This window comes from Pituophis catenifer, unplaced genomic scaffold (assembly GCF_029215685.1).
Source record: "Pituophis catenifer annectens isolate HBS135680 unplaced genomic scaffold, rPitCat1.0.hap2 SCAF_4, whole genome shotgun sequence".
Classification (NCBI taxonomy): Eukaryota; Metazoa; Chordata; class Lepidosauria; order Squamata; family Colubridae; genus Pituophis; species Pituophis catenifer.
In genome coordinates this window covers 124698953-124718186 of record NW_027256884.1, presented here as the reverse complement: position 1 = coordinate 124718186, position 19234 = coordinate 124698953, and the positions used below count along the sequence as shown (strand labels likewise).

The 19234-nt window shown below is 43.9% G+C and overlaps 1 protein-coding gene across 2 annotated transcripts in view; it reads right to left on the bottom strand.

Annotated features, from left to right (window-relative positions):
- The window catches only part of DLG2 (discs large MAGUK scaffold protein 2), a 1162532-nt gene that overhangs the window by 209587 nt on the left and 933711 nt on the right, over nucleotides 1-19234 (bottom strand). For both annotated transcript variants that reach the window (XM_070942955.1, XM_070942956.1), the window contains one exon: nucleotides 5763-5918. In XM_070942955.1, the coding sequence (XP_070799056.1) occupies nucleotides 5763-5918 (156 nt within the window). The remainder of the gene's footprint in view (nucleotides 1-5762; nucleotides 5919-19234) is intronic.

The window sequence follows — 19234 nt, the reverse complement described above, 5'->3', positions numbered from 1 at the left end:
GGACCTTGAAGGCCCTCTAGTCCAACCCCCACAATTTTTTTAAAAAAATTCCAAGTCTAATCTACAGCTCTTGAAATGTCCTAATAGTTTCCCGTCCAGGTATTAACCAAGGCTGCTTCGCTTTTCAAATTCAGCCACGTTCTACCCTTAGCAAAAACATTTGTGGATTCCCGAGGCATTTTGGAAAAATGTCAGAACCCCAGAAAGCAAATTCTTCTCTTAAACAGTCCTTCAGTCACCATATCTTCTTGCTGTCATCTAACACAATGTCTCTCTCTCTCTCTCTCTCTCTCTCTTTCTCCCCCTCCCTTCTTCCCTCTCTCTCTCTCTCTGGTTTCCACTGAATCAACCACATGGAACTTTGAAATATCGAAAGAAACTTTGGCTTTATATTTCCTATCTCGGATGTAAAATATGTCCCTTGAATTTGCTTGCCAATCCTTGGTTCCTCATTTCATTACAAAATAACGCTAGTTATTTTGAGACCTTTAGAGGGGAAAAAAGCACGCACACCGATTAAAGGCAAGCTGTCTTAAAAAAGGGGAGCAATTATAATTATACATCTGACAGAAAGCCCTGATGGATCAGATTGGGCTGTATCTGCATACGTGTCAATGGCATCACATCATGCCTAGATTTACGGTTCCGTGCAGATTAATAGCATGCTAAAACACAGCTATCCGTAAATATTAGAAAGAAACAGAAAACAAACCAACCAACCAACAACAGCCACCAGGAGAGAACGGAATACAGAAATAAAGGTGACGAGTGAACGAACGGAAAATCAGCATGAACTAATGGGTCATAGGGAATTACAGCTCATATTCAAAACCAAGGGTGATATTAAAAAAATTCCCCTACAGGTTCTGTGGGCGTGGCTTGTTGGAGGGAGGTCATGTGACTGGGCATGGCCAACTTGACATCACTCACATCGAGGGGCTCCTCACCGGCCCCTCCCCTCCCAGCCACTCCTTTTGCGAATGGCAGAAAAATGAGGAGGGGAATATTCCTGCCTACCATCCTCAGTCTGTGCTGAGATTGAGGAATGGATGACAAGCAGGAAAATCCCCTTCCCCATTTTCCTGCCTTTCACAAAAATGGCTCCATCCCAGCTGCTCCCCGTCCCCCTCCCTCCTGGGGACTACCTTAAAAGGGACAGGCTGCAGCAGCTCCGTTCTGAATGGAGGGAGAAAAGTTAGCATTCTCTCTGCTGCATTTAACATTGAATTCTGTGGAATATCAAGCGGCCGGAAGAAGTGAGTGACCGGCTGGGCATGGGTGGGGCCAAGGAGGGGTAATTACTACCAGTTCGACGAACTGATGCCTATAATCCCTAGCGGTTCATCCGAACCGGTCCGAACCGGTAGGATTTCATCCCTGTTCAAAACCCAAATTCTAACAGAATTCTAGGCTAAGGCTCTAACTAATTTCACCTTGGCACACCTCTGGAGATGTGACACCAGGAACTGTTCTTGAGATTAGTTGCATATTAAATTGTAAGCAGGGAAACAAAACTCAGTTCTTTTCCTTTAACGCCTGGAAGGGTAGTTTTATGAAATTCGAGAAAGCTTCATTCCAAGGTGAATGAATAAGAACCGCTGTATTAAGGTTAGGAATCCTATGCAGCGCGACTTCACCTGCTCTGCGAATATAATAATCACCTTTCTCTACAAAAGGATGCAGATTAACAGAGTTGGAAGGGACCTTGTAGGTCATCTAGTCCAACCCCCCACTCAAGCAGGCGACCCTACACCATTTCTGACAAATGACAGTCCAGTCACTTCTTGAAAGCCTCCAGTGATGAAGCTCCCACAACTTCCGAAGGCAACTTCTGTTCCATGGGTTGATTGTTCTCACTGTCAGAAAATTTCTCCTTATTCTAGGTTGAATCTCTCCTTGATCAGTTTCCATCCATTATTCCTTGTCTGGCCTTCAGGTGCTTTGGAAAATAGCTTGACCCCCCTCCTCTCTGTTGCAGTCCCTCAAATATTGGCACACTGCTACCATATCTCCCCTGGTCCTTCTCTTCACTAGATTAGCCATGCCCAGTTCCTGTAACTGTCCTTCATATGTTTTAGCCTTCAGCTAAAAAATAAGGAAGATGGTGGAAAGTTCTCACTCTGCCTGGGACCCTGGAAAAAAGGCAACTGGCTGGAAAGGAAGAATTATCATATTAATATGATAAAACTATAAACAGAAGTGAAATGAAAGAACGGTGCAAGCAAAAGGAATACATCAATTAAAAAAAACGACAGCAACTAAAACGGAAACAAGCCTGCATCAGAGCAAGTTTTTTAAAAAATTGTCTATACACAGCAATGGTCCTTGTTTATATGACAGCTGTGACAGTGATGACGACAGAGGAAGCCCTCTGATACCTATAGTATATGAGCCATTAGTATTTTGGCAGGGTCTTTGGGAAGGAGATACTTCTTAATGTACCAGATCCATCTTCTCTTGGTCACATCTACCTGAGCTACCAGAACAGGGAGACAAGGAATGCTGCAAGGATGTCCCCTCTCCTATGGAGGTCCATCTGGTGGGACCAAGAAGAAGGGCCTTCTCTGTGGTGGCTCCTCTCCTTGTGGATCATCCCCGCAGAAATAAGATTGGCCCCCACTTTGCAAGGCCCTGATAGAGCTGATTTGGCCAATGGGCTTGGTGAACCCAGAGTTTGATGGAGCCTATCAATTTGTTTTGTTTGACTGATCGTTGTGGCCACCAGGGGTGGTGGGATGGTTACCGTTTTTTTAAAATTGTTTTTTCAATAGGAGATTTTTTTTATCTTTGTAAGTCAGCCAGAGTCATTGACAGTGAGTTGGGCGGCCATATACAGTAGAACACAGAATAATAGAGTTGGAAGAGACCTTGGAGTCTTCTAGCTCAATCCCCTGTTCGAGCAGGAGATCCTAAAGCAGTGATGGTGAACCTTTTGGGCACCGAATGCCCAAACCGGAACACATGTGCATGTATGTGCATGTGCGCACGCTGGAACACCGGAAACCTGAAGACCAGCTGGCTGGCGCATGCATGCCTGTTTTTTAGCTGTTTTTGGCCATTTTTCAGGCTGTTTTCAGGCCGTTTTTGGGCTGTTTTTTGGGCAATTTTTAGGCCATTTTGGGGCATTTTGGGCCTGAAAAATGGCCTGAAAACAGCCCAGAAAATGGCTCAGAAAACAGCCTGAAAACAGCCCAGAAAATGGACTGAAAACGGCTCAAAAAACAGCTCAGAACATGGCCTGAAAACAGCCCAGAAAATGGCCCAGAAAACAGCCTGAAAATGGCCCAAAAACGGCCTGAAAATGGCCTGAAAAATGACCTGAGTTTTGGCCATTTTCAGGCTGTTTTGGGGCTGTTTTGGGGCAATTTTCAGGCCATTTTTGGGTCATTTTTGGCCTGAAAAATGGCCTGAAAACAGCCCAGAAAATGGCCTGAAAACGGCCCAGAAAACAGCTCAGAACATGGCCTGAAAACGGCCCAGAAAACAGCCCAGAAAATGGCCTGAAAAATGGCCCAGAAAACAGCCTGAAAATGGCCCAGAAAACAGCCTGAAAATGGCCCAGAAAACGGCCTGAAAATGGCCTGAAAAATGACCTGAGTTTTGCCCATTTTTCAGGCTGTTTTCAGGCTGTTTTTTTTTTTTGTCTTTTTTTGGGGGGGGCATTTTCAGGTCATTTTTCAGGCCATTTCTGGCCTGAAAAATGACCTGGAAATGGCCAGAAAATGGCCCAGAAAATGGTCCAGAAAATGGTCCAGAAAATGGCCTGAAAACAGCCCAGAAACAGCCTGAAAACTGATCAGAAAATGACCTGAAAATAGCCCAGAAAACAGCCTGAAAATGGCCAGAAAAATGACCTGAGTTTTGGCCATTTTCAGGCTGTTTTCTGATACTCTGGTGCCCGTGAAGACCAGCTGGCTGGCGTGCTGAAAACCAGAAGAGCAGCTGGCAGCTGTGCGCGTGCCCACAGAAAGGGCTCTATGTGCCACCACTTGCATGTGTGCCATAGGTTCGCCATCACGATCCTATACCATCTTAGACAAATGGCTGTTCAGCCTCTTTTTGAAAGCCTCCAGTGATGGAGCACCCACAACTTTTGAAGGCAAGGCGTTCCACTGGTTGATTGCTCTCACCTTTAGGAAATTTCTCCTTAGTTCTAGGTTGCTTCTCTCCTTGGTTTTTTTAACTAAAATTACGTCAGTCGATATTTATATTGATTTAGTCTTCATCTGCTACTTTGTTGGTGAAGCAATAACAGTCTAAAGCCATAATCTCAGATACACATCAGAAGATGGACCATTTGTGGAAGAACAAAGGTCTACCAAGAATCTCTCCCACACTTTCTCTTTCAGAATTCTCTCTGCCACCCAATTCCTTGCATCTTAAAAAAAGAAAAAAAAATAACCACCTGTATTGTCTTCCTTATTGCTCATTTCTCCATCTTTCATTTATGAGTCCTACAACTCAGCACAGATGAATGATCTTGACTCAGTGGTGGGATTCAACCAGTTTGCACCTATTCGGGATAACCAGTTGTTAACTTTCTAAGCAGTTCGGAGAACCGGTTGTTGGAAGAAATCTCATTTTGTTTTTTTTTCCACTTTACAGGGCTAATCCTGTAAGGAAGGCAGGAAGGAAAGATTCTGGTGGTGTTTCTAGCCTAATCTTTATTGCCCTATTTACAGAAACTGCCTCTCCGGTTAACCCTAATTACATTGTAACAGCTAAGGCAAAGCGCATATTGACGTGAGTGACGTTGAGTTGGCCACGCCCACCCAATCACATGACCACTGAGCCACGCCTACCCAGCTAGTCATTAGGGCAGAGAACTGGTTCTTAAATTATTTGAATCCCACCACTGTCTTGACCTACGGGCACAATACTCTGCCTGAAAGGTTCATCACCGAACCACCCAGAGATGTAAATGAGACGGCAGAAGACTCCAACTTGAATCTACAAAATCTAGAGAAGGCTCCAACTTGAATCGTCAGTAGACGTGAAAAGTTCTTTAAAGGGCTGCAACATTTGGAGGTGTCAACCCAGAGTTAAGGTATCCAATATCCATGTAATGCAACTTCCCACTTTTGGTAGGATCCCACCCCCAAAGGGCTCAAATGCCACCAGGGCTCCCAGCTCTCCTGACTGAACTTTCTTGATTTGAGAGAGTTGGTGTTTGTCTCGTGTTTCTCATCAATCAAGAGAGAGTCTCGGAGAGGCGGCCATACACAGAGGTGGGTTGCTGGGGGTTCTCAGGAGTTCGGGAGAACCTCTAGCTAAGATTATGTGCAGTTCGGAGAACCCCCAAATCCCATTCCTGGCTGGCCCTTCCCACCCCTTCCCGCCCCTCCCAGGAGTCCCCACGCAGCCCATTTTGGATGCAGGTAAGTGCAGGGCACGTGCAGAGGCTCGGGGAGGGCAAAAAACGGGCCTACTGGAAATTCGGGAAGGCCAGAAACGGGTCTGTTTCCAGCCTCCAGAGAGCCTCCGGTGCCTGGGGAGGCCGTTTTCACCCTCCTGGAGGCTCAAAGAAAGCCTCCGGAGCCTGGGGAGGGCACAAATGCCCCACCCCCACTGTGGTTCAGGAGGCTGTCTAGGCCACACCCACCATGGCCACACCCACCCAGCAGCCAGGCAGAGAACCCCTTGCTAAAACTTTTGAAGCCCACCCCTGGGCGTGGGTGGCATGTAGATCCTATCTCCTCTCCCTTTCCGTGACACCCATGCATTCTCACATGTGGAAAAGGAGGAATAAGCACATGCAGTACCTGATGATTTCAGAGTCAGGGAGCAGGCCTATGTGGTAGTGGGGGTAGGGAGCTGAAAGGAGGAAGCTTTTGTCACACTCGACAGGGGAATAATGCCTAGGAGAAGGTGGCTTATCACAGAATTTGTTCACAGTGCTGTAAACGGGTTCAGGAGGCCTGGTGGTAACAGAGAGACGAAAAACAGAGATTAGAACTTCTTTCGACATGCATCGATCGCACAGCTAACTATTCGGAGGCATGCAAAAGAAGGTCGACAAGAGAAAGGGTTAGATACACAGAACTCCTGCAAAGTGACGGCAATGCTTAGTCACAACCATTGAGAGCGCAAAACGCACAGTACTGTATACACGAGACAGCCAGAGGAAAGGAAATCGGTGTGACACGACGGTGGTTAGAACATTCAGGTTTTAGCTTGTCAGCTGGGCTCAAAGCTTCCTTCTTACCTTCTGGAACCCAAGAGGAGAAGGTTTATTCCCCACCCCGAAATTTCTTTGCTTCACCAAGTGCATTTAAACTGAAAAGTTAGACACAGAGCTTTAGCAGCCAAGGAAGAAAATTAGGAACACACCATGAGGGTCAACAGTGCAGATTGGCGTTCGGTCATCTGAATTTCGGAAGGCTCTCGGGTGTACATTTTATGGGTGATGCACTCACAAGTTTGTGGCCACTGACACATATAGGAATCCATTCTCTACCGTGGCTCACGGTTTCAAGGAGAGTAAGGATACATGAGGTCAAACAGGTCCAGAGCTGGCCTGTTAAGAGGGTAGACCAGGTCACTCAGGACAGACCCATGTTACAGTTGTAGAACAATTCTTCTCTTAAAAAAGGAACAGGCTACGGTAGAACCAGAACATCATTTCTCAATGTTTAGAATGGATAAGGATTGAAATGGACAGCACCGAATGTCAACTCCTCTTCTGCAGGCAACAAAAGTGAAATATTATTATCCTTTTAAACTATAGGTTTTTTTGATCTTGGCTTTAGAAGGGGCCAGGTTCTAACATGGTATCTGAGAGCGTAGTAGCAGATGATGTCCATCTGCTTGGGACAGGATTCATGATTTCAACCAGAAACTTAAAAGGTGAAGACCAGAACATCTGTTACATTGGGCTACCAGATTTGGGTTGTAAACATCTGGATATCTAGCCTCTCCAATTTAATATACCCACATAAGTACATACTATCTACATAATTTGGGAATAAAGTATATATAAAGGTGATACTGAGATGTGTACTTGGTCAACAAAGTGAATTTTTGAAGTCTCGTCCCAGTGTGTTTGTATCTGGACAGGGTGGGATAGATTCAGACTCGGCCCTAGCAACATTGAGCAGCTGTGGGTGTTAGGACCACTCTGAATTGAACATTTTCCATTCTTTCATTGGGACTTGGTACACAAATTGAGGGTCTCCCTGAACTTGCAGCTCCTACTTGAAGAAAAAGTGGTAGCTGGTTTAGGAAAGCACTTGGATCAGGGGTGGTATTCACTTACCTTCGCTACCAATTCGCAAATGTGAGCGCAGGCGCACGCTCCGCTCGCACGCACCACCTCCGGGCATGCGCAGGGCCTTCTGCGCATGCGCAGAGCATCAAAAATGGGACGTGATGACGTCCAGGCGGGTGGGCAGAGCCTCCCGCAGCCAGCGCTACTGGTTTGCCCGAACCGGATAGAACTGGCTGAATACCACCACTGGTTTGGATGGATTCATCCTCTATCCGCAAACTGTTTCTGGACTGGGAGGCCCTCTGAACAGCCACGGAGGTGCTTTAGATGTGGACCTCAGATGTGGATTACTGCAATGTGTTCCAGGTGGGGCTGCCCTTGAACACAGCTCAAAAGCTGTCGCTGGTCCAGAATGCAGAGGCATAGGTGGTTGAACCTTTGCTTTGTGAGATACACCGCTTACTATAGGCTTCCAGGTGCAATTCAAGGTCCCCTACGAAGTTCTCCATGGTATAGGACTTGGCTAACCACTATCTCTGTAGTGTCTGCCCATAGCAATAGCACTTGGACGGGGTGCTCCCATGTGACACCTCTCCTGCGCGAGCTGCACTGGCTTCCTGTGGTCTTCCGGGTGCGCTTCAAGGTGTTGGTGACCACCTTTAAAGCGCTCCATGGCTTAGGGCCAGGGTATCTACGAGACCGCCTTCTGCCGCCAATAGCCTCCCACCGGCCAGTTCTCTCGCACAGAGAGGGCCTCCTCAGGGTGCCATCGGCCAGACAATGTCAGCTGGCGACCACCAGGGGGAGAGCCTTCTCTGTAGCGGCACCTGCCCTCTGGAACGACCTACCCCCAGAGATACGCATGATACCAGACCTCCGGATTTTTCGTCGGGCCCTGAAAACACATCTATTCCATCTAGCCAGGCTGGCTTGATCCCATCCCTGTGGTTTTAATTTGTAATTGGTTTTAATTGGGTTGTTTTAAATTGATGGCCAAAATTATTTAATGTTTTTTAAACTGTTTTTAGATTTTATATGTTGTGTTTTACCGTGGCTGTTCACCGCCCTGAGTCCTGTTGGAGAAGGGTGGTATACAAATTAAAACAAATCAATCAATCAATAAATAAATATACCACTTCACAGTGCTTTACAGCCCTCTCTAAGCGGTTTACAGTGCTGTCTTTCATTTTCCAAGGTTCAAAGCACATTTTTGGAAAAGCAGGATTGAGAACAAGCAACAGGGCTGATTTTTCCCACCAGAGTTTGAATGAAAGTGCCAAGGAGCTTTGGTCCGATGAAGTAACCTTGCCTTTTAATTTTTCAAGCGTGTTTATGATGGAGTCTAAATTGGGTCTATCAGAGGAAACGCTTGGAAGTCTGCGGAGGATATACGCACTGGGATTTGCTTCAGTAGGTTTATCGTTTCAATAGACCACAGCAATAATCGTCAAAGGATAGAAAGTTGTACAAGTTCATTTCAATCTGTCAGGCAGCCATTCATCCTCTTTGATTTAACTTCTCTTGAACTTTTGTTGAAAGCTACTGTGACAAATTTTGTCACAGCATGTAGATTTGGGAAGGATTTTACTTTTATCTTCTCACCATCGACAAGAGCGTTTTTTGTTATTCCACCTTCTTCAACCTAATGCCCTCTTTTGTTCTTTTTTTTTTGGCACACCTTTGTGAATTTTAATTAAATTGGGTCCAAAATATTTACAAGACACCAAGTTGGGAAAAGCTGACTGAACGATGCTGCCATTTTAGACAAATATATTGTCAGGCAAACGGAGCTACTCGTGAATCAGCCCAAGTAAGATTGTTCATCGTTGATTATCTATGCAGATTGTCCTCAACTTACGACAATTCGTTTAGTGGCCGTTCAAATTACAACGGCACTGAAAAAAAGTAACCTAGGACCGTTTTTCACAGTTACGACCTTTGTAGCATCCACACCGAGAGGGGATCAAAATTCAGACACTTGGCAACTGCTTCATACTTATGACCATTGACAAACAAAGTCAACGGGGAAGCCAGGTTCACTTAACAACCATGTTACTAACTTATCAACTGCAGTGATTCACTTAACAACTGTGGCAAGAAGTAAAATGGGGCCAAACTCACTTAACAAATGTCTCATTTAATAACAGAAACGTTGGGCTCAATTGTGGTCATAAGTTGAGGACTACCTGTATATTTGGAAGCCAGTCCTATTGTTGTGGCCTGTCGGCCGCCGGCCCCTCCAGCAGCCGAATCAGAGGAGGAGGAGGAGGCATGGGAGTCAGGGTCAGCATCAAGGCAACCTGAGAGCTCTGAGGGGGAAGAGGGAATGGAGCTGGCAGAGAGAGAGAGAGAGAGGTGGAGCCTGGACTGTCCATCAGTCCTCAGATGGAGAGTCAATAGCCCCCAGGTTTGAAGGTGGCTTATGAGGGAGGAACAGCTGGGTCCAGTGCCTGACGTATGGATGTGCAGGAGAGGAGAGTAGTGGAAATCTGTGGGCCGATCCTTGGGACGGAAGAGCCACTGCTGCTAGTGAAGCCCCACCCTAGCTCTAGGGATAAAAGGCAGGGGGCAGAGAGGAATAGGTGTGGCAGACAACTATTCATCTTCCTGCTGTGTGTATGTGTGTGTGTGGGGGTGTATGTGTGTGTGTGTGTGTGAGAGAGAGAGAGAGAGAGACTTTTTTGCCAGGGCTGCTGGCGCTCCTAATAAAGGAATCATTTATTTAACTACAGAGGGTTTGCGTGTTTGGGGAGCTGGGTCAGAACATCTATCAATGTTGTGACTCCGACCCCGTCTTATCGGAGGGAGAAGACTCCGAAAGTGAAGGAGAGGAGTTGGCAAGGCCTCCCTCTCCAGGACCCTCCTCTCTGGCAATGCCTCAGGTGTCCTCCAAAGGCCAAGAGATAGGCCAGGAGCCAGGCACTTCCGAGCAGCCGCAGTTAGACAGCGACGGAGATAAGTCTTGGCTGGATCCCTGACAGTGTCGGAAAGACAAGCGCGCGCAGCGGAGAAGGAGGCGTGCCAGAGATTAAGCTGAGTCACTGGACCACGCCCCACAGGGGATAAAAGGGGGTGTGGTGGCCATTCAGGCTTTGTGATGGACAAAACTGAAAGCTAGCAAGTCATTCTGCATTTCTGGAACTTTGTTATATGCTCTGCTTGGATTGATTTTTGGACTGGACTTAACTATTCTTTGGCTTTTGTGGATTACTTTGATGTTTTGGTCGGAGGAGATAAACCTCCCTTTGTAAGTAAAAACTTTTGTCAAGCAGCCACTGGGTTGCTGCCAATTCTGTTATCAAAGGAAATTCTTGTCTGCTGGTTTATTGTAACTCTTGGTCGACTGCTGGTGTGCGTGTGTGAGACGGGGACAGAACAATCAAGTCCCAAGATATATTTATCTAGAATTGTAGCTTCCATCAAGAGGCTTGTTTTATAAGGAACATGCATAGGTCTGCACAATTATAGTAGAGGACGGGGAATTTCTTAGCCACGGCCCCTAATTGATTCATGTACATTTTTGTTGTTTTAAGAAAAGGTAAAGAGGTTCTTGAGTTAAGCTCAGCTGCTTGGACTACACAGATACTTCCATACTGATTTGCCCTCTCCATGGGTGTCTACCAGGGGGAGGAAGAGGAGCGGCCAAATGACCAAATAAGCATGGTCACATTGCAACACAAACGCCATCCTTTTTTAATATGCATTGGGCCAACTCATGCACATACGTGAGGCAGAGTTTGCATAGTGATGATGCCTATGATCGGAGCAACAGATCAAAAGAGCTGAAGAGTAGACCTTGGAGATCTTTGAGTCCAACCCTCTGCTCATGTAGGAGACCTTATACCAAGTGGTCGTTCAACCTCTTCTTAGAAACCTCCAGCACCCACATCTTCTGAAGGCAAGCCGTTGCAAGCCATTCCACTGATTAATTGTTCTAACGGTCAGAAAATTTCTCCTTATTTCTACATTGGTCCTCTCCTTATTAGTTGCCATCCATTGTTTCTTGTTCCGTCTTCGGGTACTTTGGAGAATAGGTTGACCCCCCCTTCTTTGTTGCAGCCCCTTAGATATTGGAAGACTGCTATCATGTCACCCCTGATCCTTCTTTTCATTAAACTAGATCAGGGGTCAGCAACCTGCAGCTCTGGAGCTCTGGAGCCGTATGTGGCTCTTTTATCCCTCTGTTGTGGCTCCCTGTTGCTGGTCGGTTCCACAATTGATAAGGCTTTCAGTTAGGACAGGTAGAGGAAAAAGGACACTGCGCTAGGAGGAAACTCTATGGTGGGGGAACCGGACTTCCGGTCAGCTCCAGAATTGAATGGGGGCTTCCGGTTAGGAACTTTGTGGCTCTTTGAGTATTTAAGGTTGCCGACCCCTGAACTAGATAAATCCAATTCCTGCAACCGTTCTTCATATGTTTTAGCTTCCAGTTCCCTAATCATCTTGGTTGCTCTTCCCTGCACTCTTTCTAGAGTCTCAACATCTTTTTTTAAATTGTGGTGACCAAAACTGGATGCAACACTCCAAGTGTGACCTTAGCAAGGCATTATAAAATGATACTAACATATTATATGATCTTAATTCTATTCCTCTTTGAAGGTAGCCTAGGACAGTGTTAGCTTTTTTTGGTGGCTGCAGCACACTGCTGGCTCATAAATTTTGTCGCTGACAACAGTGTCACAGTCCGTGGAGACCACTGGTGATCTCACATCCGATTACTAACCAGACCTGGCCCTGCTATGATTCTTTAGTCCACACCAGAATTTCCAACTCCTTCTCCTTAATGGGAGGATTTTCAACTTATATAGAGTTTATTTTAGGGTATACACTACAGGTAGTTCTCAACTTACAACCATAGCTGAACCCAAAATTTATGTTGTTAAGTGAGAAATTCGTTAAGTGAGTTTTGTCCCATTTTATGACTTTTCTTGCCATATTTGTTATGTGAATCCCCGTGTTAATTTAATAACCCAGTTGCGGTGGTGAAATCCAAATTTTTTTACTACCGGTTCTGTGGGCATGGCTTGGTGGGCGTGGCTTGGTGGGCGTGGCAGGGGAAGGATACTGCAAAATCTCCATTTCCACCCCATTCCAGGGGAAGGATATTGCAAAATCTCCATTCCCACCCCACTCTGGAGTCAGCCAGAGGTGGTATTTGCCGGTTCTCCGAAGTACTCAAAATTTCCGCTACCAGTTCTCCAGAACCTGTCAAAACCTGCTGGATTTCACCCCTGCCTGGTTTTTAAGTGACTCAGGTTTCCCCATTGTCTTTGCTTGTCAGAAGGTTGCAAAAGGTGATTATATGACCCTGGGATATTACAACCATCATAAATATGAACTAGTTATCAAGCATGCAAATATAAATCACATGACCATGGGGATGCTGCCATGGTCATAAGCGTGAAAAATGGTCATAAGTCACTTTTTTCAGGGCCGTTATAACTTCAAACAGTCACTAAGTCAACTGTTGTAAGTGGAGGACTACCTTTATTGGGATATGCAAAACGATGTGGTATAGCTAAACAGGTTTACACATTGCACTCTCATCAGAAATGTTATGGATTTGATCATTATCACTTTGTGGTATAATCGAAAAGCAGAGTGCTGGCTTCATTTAAAATCTGAATTTAACTATGCTTGACCATTCCTGATACAGTATGGTCAATGCCAACAGCCAACTTCTTCAATTGATTGAAGATCTGTTTAGATCTGTTTAGATTAGATCTGTTAACTAGCCACTAGTGCCCAGGATATGTGTGAATCAAAAAAAAAAAAAAATTGAAGATGGTAGTCACAAAACCATTTCCTTTCTTGTGTGATGCCTGCATGTTAAAAAGGAGAAGGATTACTATCCTGTGGTTGTGACTTTTTAACCATGACGACACTTGTGTCGGGGGACACCTGTGGCGGCCCGAGGGCTCTGGCAGTGAAAATGGGCTCCCAAGCTCCGTTTTCAACTGCGATGGCCTCCTGCAACCATCTGCCAGTGAAAATGGAGCTCGGGAGGACCGCATACGGCCGTCGCACGCTCCGTTTCCAGCTGCGACAGCCTCCTGCAACCCTCCTGAGCTCCGTTTTCACTGGCAGAGGCACCGTGAGCCGGTCCTTCGCTGTTTCCAAGGTGGCCCCATGGGCCAGATCTAAGCACCCTGCAGGCCAGATCCAGTCCACAGGCCTTGAGTTTGACATCCCTGTCCTACGCTAAGAAACTCAGTTAATTATATGTAACTTGCATTGCATCCTCCATTTTCTATGGGTGTTTAAACCAAGCTTGATTTGGATCCAAGATGGCTTCCACTGTAGCTTTCCAGAAATGGTAGCTTACAGTATAGCTAAGATTTGGTGGACGTTTAGCTACCTGGAGTCAGTAATTGTTTGCTATTTGGATAATACAGCAAGCCATAATGTTTGGTCAATGCGCTGTAAAACAGCAGAAGGCTCTATAAAATAAAAAGGAGCCGTAAGACATCAGAAAGCCCGAATTCATTAATTGTGTATTTTAGCTCCCTGTAATACAGTGGCCCCCAACCTTTTGGGCACAGGGACTGATTCCGTGGAAAGAGGTTATTTTGTAGATTGGAGGGGTCGTGGTTTCATGTACTGCCTGCATCCCACAAATGGGGCTTCACTTGTTTGCGTGGCCTGGTTTCTGGCATGCCGGGGACCGGTCTGGTCCATGGACCGGAGGTTAGTCACCCCTGCTGTAATACATTGTATGAAGATAGAGTTGTGCAGCCGGAAATCTTTCTGAGGATAGTAGATCAAATCCAGATGTTGTCTGGATCCGATAGGTGAGAATATTTGTAGCTCGGGGTTGAAATAAGGGGTCCTTGGTGCTCTCTGAACTTGGTTCTTTTCTTGCAGACATTTTATGACCACTGGTGGGATTCAAATAATTTAACAAATGATTCTCTGCTCTAATGACTGGCTGGGTGGGTGTGGCCATGGTGGGCGTGGCCAGGGAATGTGACAGGCAGCACTTGGCCTCCTGCACCCCCCTGGGTGCAAAGACGGGCAGCGGAGGGATATGCCCCCCCATGCCCCGTTTTGCTCCTAGTAGGCCTCCCTGCAGCCTCCTGGGAGCAAAAAACTGGCCGTGGGGGAGCTGTGCTGCACCCCCCCATGCCCCATTTTGGGCCTAGGAGGCCTCCCTAAAGTTACTGTACCTGGGAGCCAAAATGGGGTGTGTGGAAGGGGCAGGGCGGGGCCCAGCCAGCAATTTAATTACCGGTTCACCAGAACTGGCCCGAACCGGCTGAATCCCACCACTGTTTATGACGCAAACTAGGTAACATTATCACGGATGCTGAAGTTGGTGCCTGGATGAAGTTACTTAGTTTGGGTAATGAAACTCTGCAAGAAAACAACCAAGCTCAGAGAGCACAAGGGCCCCTCTGGAGTGTTTATAACACCAAGTTCAAACATCATAAAACTAACAAGCAAAAGTAGTGAAAAAGCAGGAGCACCTGTCCAAAATCTAAGGTGTTTTTTTTTTTCCTATACGAAGCCAAGGCTTATCTTCGAAACGAAACAGAACATTTTCTTCATTTATTATAAAAGATCTTTATGAAAAGATGGCGGTTTGGCATCTTTTCACAGTTTTAAAATTTAGCTTTTTCAATTTTGGGGGGAGGGTGTCTTTTAATGACCCCGTAAACCTTTGCATCAGATTGGAGTCGGGGCAACTGAATGAAGCTGAGTGTTTACCGGCCGGATGCCCTTCCTGTCGCCAATGCGGAGTTTGCAGCAGATATTTTCTCATTGTGCCCAGAGAGAGAAATAGCTGCTGTTACCTAAGATCGAACTCCTGATTGTGAGGCAAGAGCTCCACCTCTAGGCCACTGTACCGCTCCTTAGCTTTTTCAAATGCATGAGATTATTGTTTGTTTGGTTTTTTTACATTTGAGCAGGGAGAAGGCGGCAATTCCTTCTCGAACCGTGCAAGCGAAAGAGGAGGAACACGATTTCTAATCTTGATCCAGGGGCCTGAGCTCATGGCACTGTCCATTCCTCCCGTGAATTGGATAAGATGAGACACAGGTGAAGAAAGTCGAAGGAAAATATTTCAGCAGAATATTTGTGGGACGGAAATAGCAGGGCTCAAGAGCCTGTATCTTTCTAGATCACAGGGCTGAATGGCAAAATTGTAGATAAGTCGAAACAAATTTTTATTACAGTCTTAGACCAGCTTAAGGATGGTAGGAAAGATTAAATGCTTTCGAAAAGATGGCTAGTTAGTTACAGTAGTGGCCAAAATTGTGGAAACCTTTTGGGAAAAGTGTATTTTCTAAAACTAGCTAATAACACCACTTTTTGGGGGAATAGTACCATAAAATTATATATCAATGGAAAGATAATTGAATCAAGAATGGAATGCAATAACTTTTATGAAGGATTTGCTATTAGAACAGCATTTACGGTATAAAGAAGAAAAGTGAAACATGTAGAAAAAAATAAGATATACAAAAATGATCACCATAGAAAAAACGAGATATACAAAAATTATCACCATGTCAGTGAATACTTAGTTGGGTAACCTTTAGCATGAATTACGGCCTTACAACGTCTTCCCATGGAGTGAACTAAGTCTTTTTAGTTCTGCAGCTGTTCTAATGTGAAACCAAGATTGAATGATTGCTTCTATTAACTGGGTTTTATTGCTGGGTCGATTCTGACTAACCAGTTTCTTTAGTCGGCTCCATAGATTTTCCATTGGGTGAAGGTCTGGGCTATTCCCAGGCCATTCCAGCAATGGAATATGATTATCTGGAAACTCCAAAAGAAAAAAAAGTGGTGTTATTAGCCATCAAAAATATACTTTTCCCACAAGGTTTCCACAATTTTGGCCACTACTGTATACCGTAGACAAAGTAGCAGGGCGAAAAAAAGATAAAACATGTTGGGGGAATTGTAGACCGTTCTATGATTTGGTTACAATTTTCTCATTGTCCTATGAGATGACCAATGTGCAGGAAAAGAAAAAAAAAGGCATTAAGAAAGTCATTGCAAAAAAAAATAAAGGATAAGCATTATTTCGCGAACGGTCCCGTATTATTTTCTCCACAACCAAAGCACTTTCAAAGACCATACAGCTGCTCAATTCATTGCTTTTATTGCGATTTACACAAGTACAAGGCATTTGTTACATTTCATGGTTAAAGAAATTACATAACAAATGCAAACCCACCCACCCCTACCACTTCCCCCACCCCCCCAACCCCCTGTCCCTCAGCATCAGAGGATGTTCTACCATTTTCGGTTGTGTACACAGTTGTCTTTTAAATGCCAAACATTTAATTTTACATTCTCAAGCACATCCTGAGCCAAAGGTTTCACTTTATTTCATACAAAAATTATCCATACCAGTCGATTGGTCAACACAAATGCAAATGGCTGCCGGGCATATTTCTTTTCTTTCTTTCTTTTTTTTTTTGCTACATATTTACAGTAATTTGACCGCCCTATCTCAAAACTTTATTTGAAATGATTCTACTTTCTGCAAAGCACATTTGAACGAACTCCAAATCAATTCCCCAAAGTATTTCGACTTCATTTTATGTATATAGGCTAAGAGCTGTTATGAAGGGGTTATAGAAATATAAACAAGGCCACAAGCTCACATTATAGCCGCCCTGAGTCTTCGGAGAGGGGCGGCATATAAATTGAATTAATTAAATTAAATTATATTATATTATTTAAGGGCTAAAAAAAAAAGAGTCTAAAAATGGCTTGAAGTAGTGGAGGAATAAAGAAAAAAAAAAGGAACAATCTAGTTAAGGATCAGCAATCAGTATTTCCTGTGGGAAAAAAATCTTTCTTTGCACCAAAAAAATAAACCTCATCCATTAATAACATTTCATCTGCTGGCTTGAATCTAATTCAGACATACAAGTACCACGGATGTTAATGAATTTTGTCCTTAGCGTGAATAAAGTTAGATTCAACTTATTCTAATTACAAATTTGACCAGGATGCTAATCAAAATACTGTCGCTATTTAAAAACGTTTGCCAAATTTAAGAATTTTGGAAACGAGCAAAATAGGAGATAAATATGTTGCTTATTCTAATCTTTTTCTAAGAGTAAAATGACACATGGAATGATGCCATTTTACCAAAGGGTTTGGTTTTTCCTATTTATCTGTTTAATGAATCTCATTTTATTGATTTTCCACAATTACACTTAGGTCTAAAGTTTTATCTCTCTCTCTTGTTACTTTTTCCACTTATATTAATCGTTTAATACTTTATTTGTTCGCAGGTTTTGCTGCGAAGTTATTTTTTGCTTGTCTTCTATTTTCCGAGAGGTGGTTTTTTATTGCTTGTTTTTGCTTGGGGCTTTATTTTGTACTAGTGAGGGTCTTACAAGCAAATCTTCTCTGAAACAAGATCTTAGAATCCCAAAGGTGTATTTTCAAGAGGCAACTGGACTTTCTGGTTTTTCTTTGAAGACGTTTCGCTTCTCATCCAAGAAGCTTCTATGGCTCTGACGCTTCCCCACCATCCAGTCAGAGCTGAAGAAGCTTCTTGGATGAGAAGCAAAACATCTTCAAAGAAAAACCAGAAAGTCCAGATGTCTCTTGAAAAAAAAGCACCTTTGGGGCAACAATGGATGATGGAGAATCTCCATAGACAAAATCTTGGAATGTTCTCATACACACAGAGAGACCCACACAGAGAGATACATAGAGACAGAGGCACCAAATTTTCTTTAAAATCAAATTCTAAAAACCTTTCCGATTTTTCACTTTGACTTTTTGTGCTAGTTTTAAGATACTAACAAATAAAAGTGTACTTCCACAAACATGCCTGATTTAGGCATTGCATACAAAATCGTAAATAGTAATATTTTTACCTGTAATTTTTTTTTATAGTTTTAATCAGAATGTAACTCATGCGAACAATGGCTTTCAACTTAACGGAAACCACTTTAAACTCGATAGTAAAAAATTTTTCGTAACAGAGTTGTCTGGAATACTTTATCTGATTCAGTTGTCTCAGCGACTAACTTTCACAGTTTTAATTCTGATTTAACTTCTGCGGACCTCAACCCATTATTTTCGAGGTTCCTACGGGGGCATCCGCAAATCCACTAATGTGCTCATTGTCCCTGTCACATTTTAATTTTATTTTGTTCGTTTTGCTTGTTCAAATTTATAATTTGACGAATAAATTTAAATAAAATGAATAAATGTTGCTAACACAAAATTTAAAAAAATAAAATAAAATACCATCACAACATGTAGAAATAGTAGAAAACCAAACAGCAGTGGTACATAAAACCCTCTCTGACACACAACAGGATTTAGTTTCAACAGGGGCCAAAAGCAATGAATGCATCTGAAAACTACACCAAGCCTTTGCTTCAGAATTACCAAACAATAGGTATTATGAATGGAAAGTTAATAATCTTCTTGTGGCATCCCCCCAAAATGCAGCTGACTCAGTGCAAAAATAAAATAAAATATGTGTCGTGCACCAGGGAAATTAGAAGATCCAAGCAGTTCAAATGTGAATAAAGATTTATGGCAAGCTTAAAATCTCTACAAGAATCTAAGCTAGTAGTGGTTCAAGAATATTAAGCAGTAGGTAAGAGTCACAGGAATTCAAGATGATCTGGACTTTTTTTTAAATTTGATTTATATGCTGCCCTTCTCCGGAGACTCAGAGCGGCTTACAATGCGTTAAGCAACTTAGATCTCTTGTGGGTGCACAGGGACTCAAGACTAATGACACGCTTGATTCCTCCCTCCCTCAGGCTCAGCCTGTTTACCTCCTACAATATGTTATGTTAGGGTTATATTCACCTTTCTTATCTGGTCCAGGAAGTCTCATATTATTAATGAAAGAAACAAAGATATCGGGCAAAATATCTCCCCTAAATTTGGAATAATTTGGCAGTCTCAGAGAAGCCTTGATGGTGTTGAGCATTTAATTAAAGGACCCAGAGAAGGTATATATAAAAATTTTTTAAGCATCTGGGTAGATTTAGATTCAATGCAGTGTCCCCTCAAGCATCTGTTTGGGGA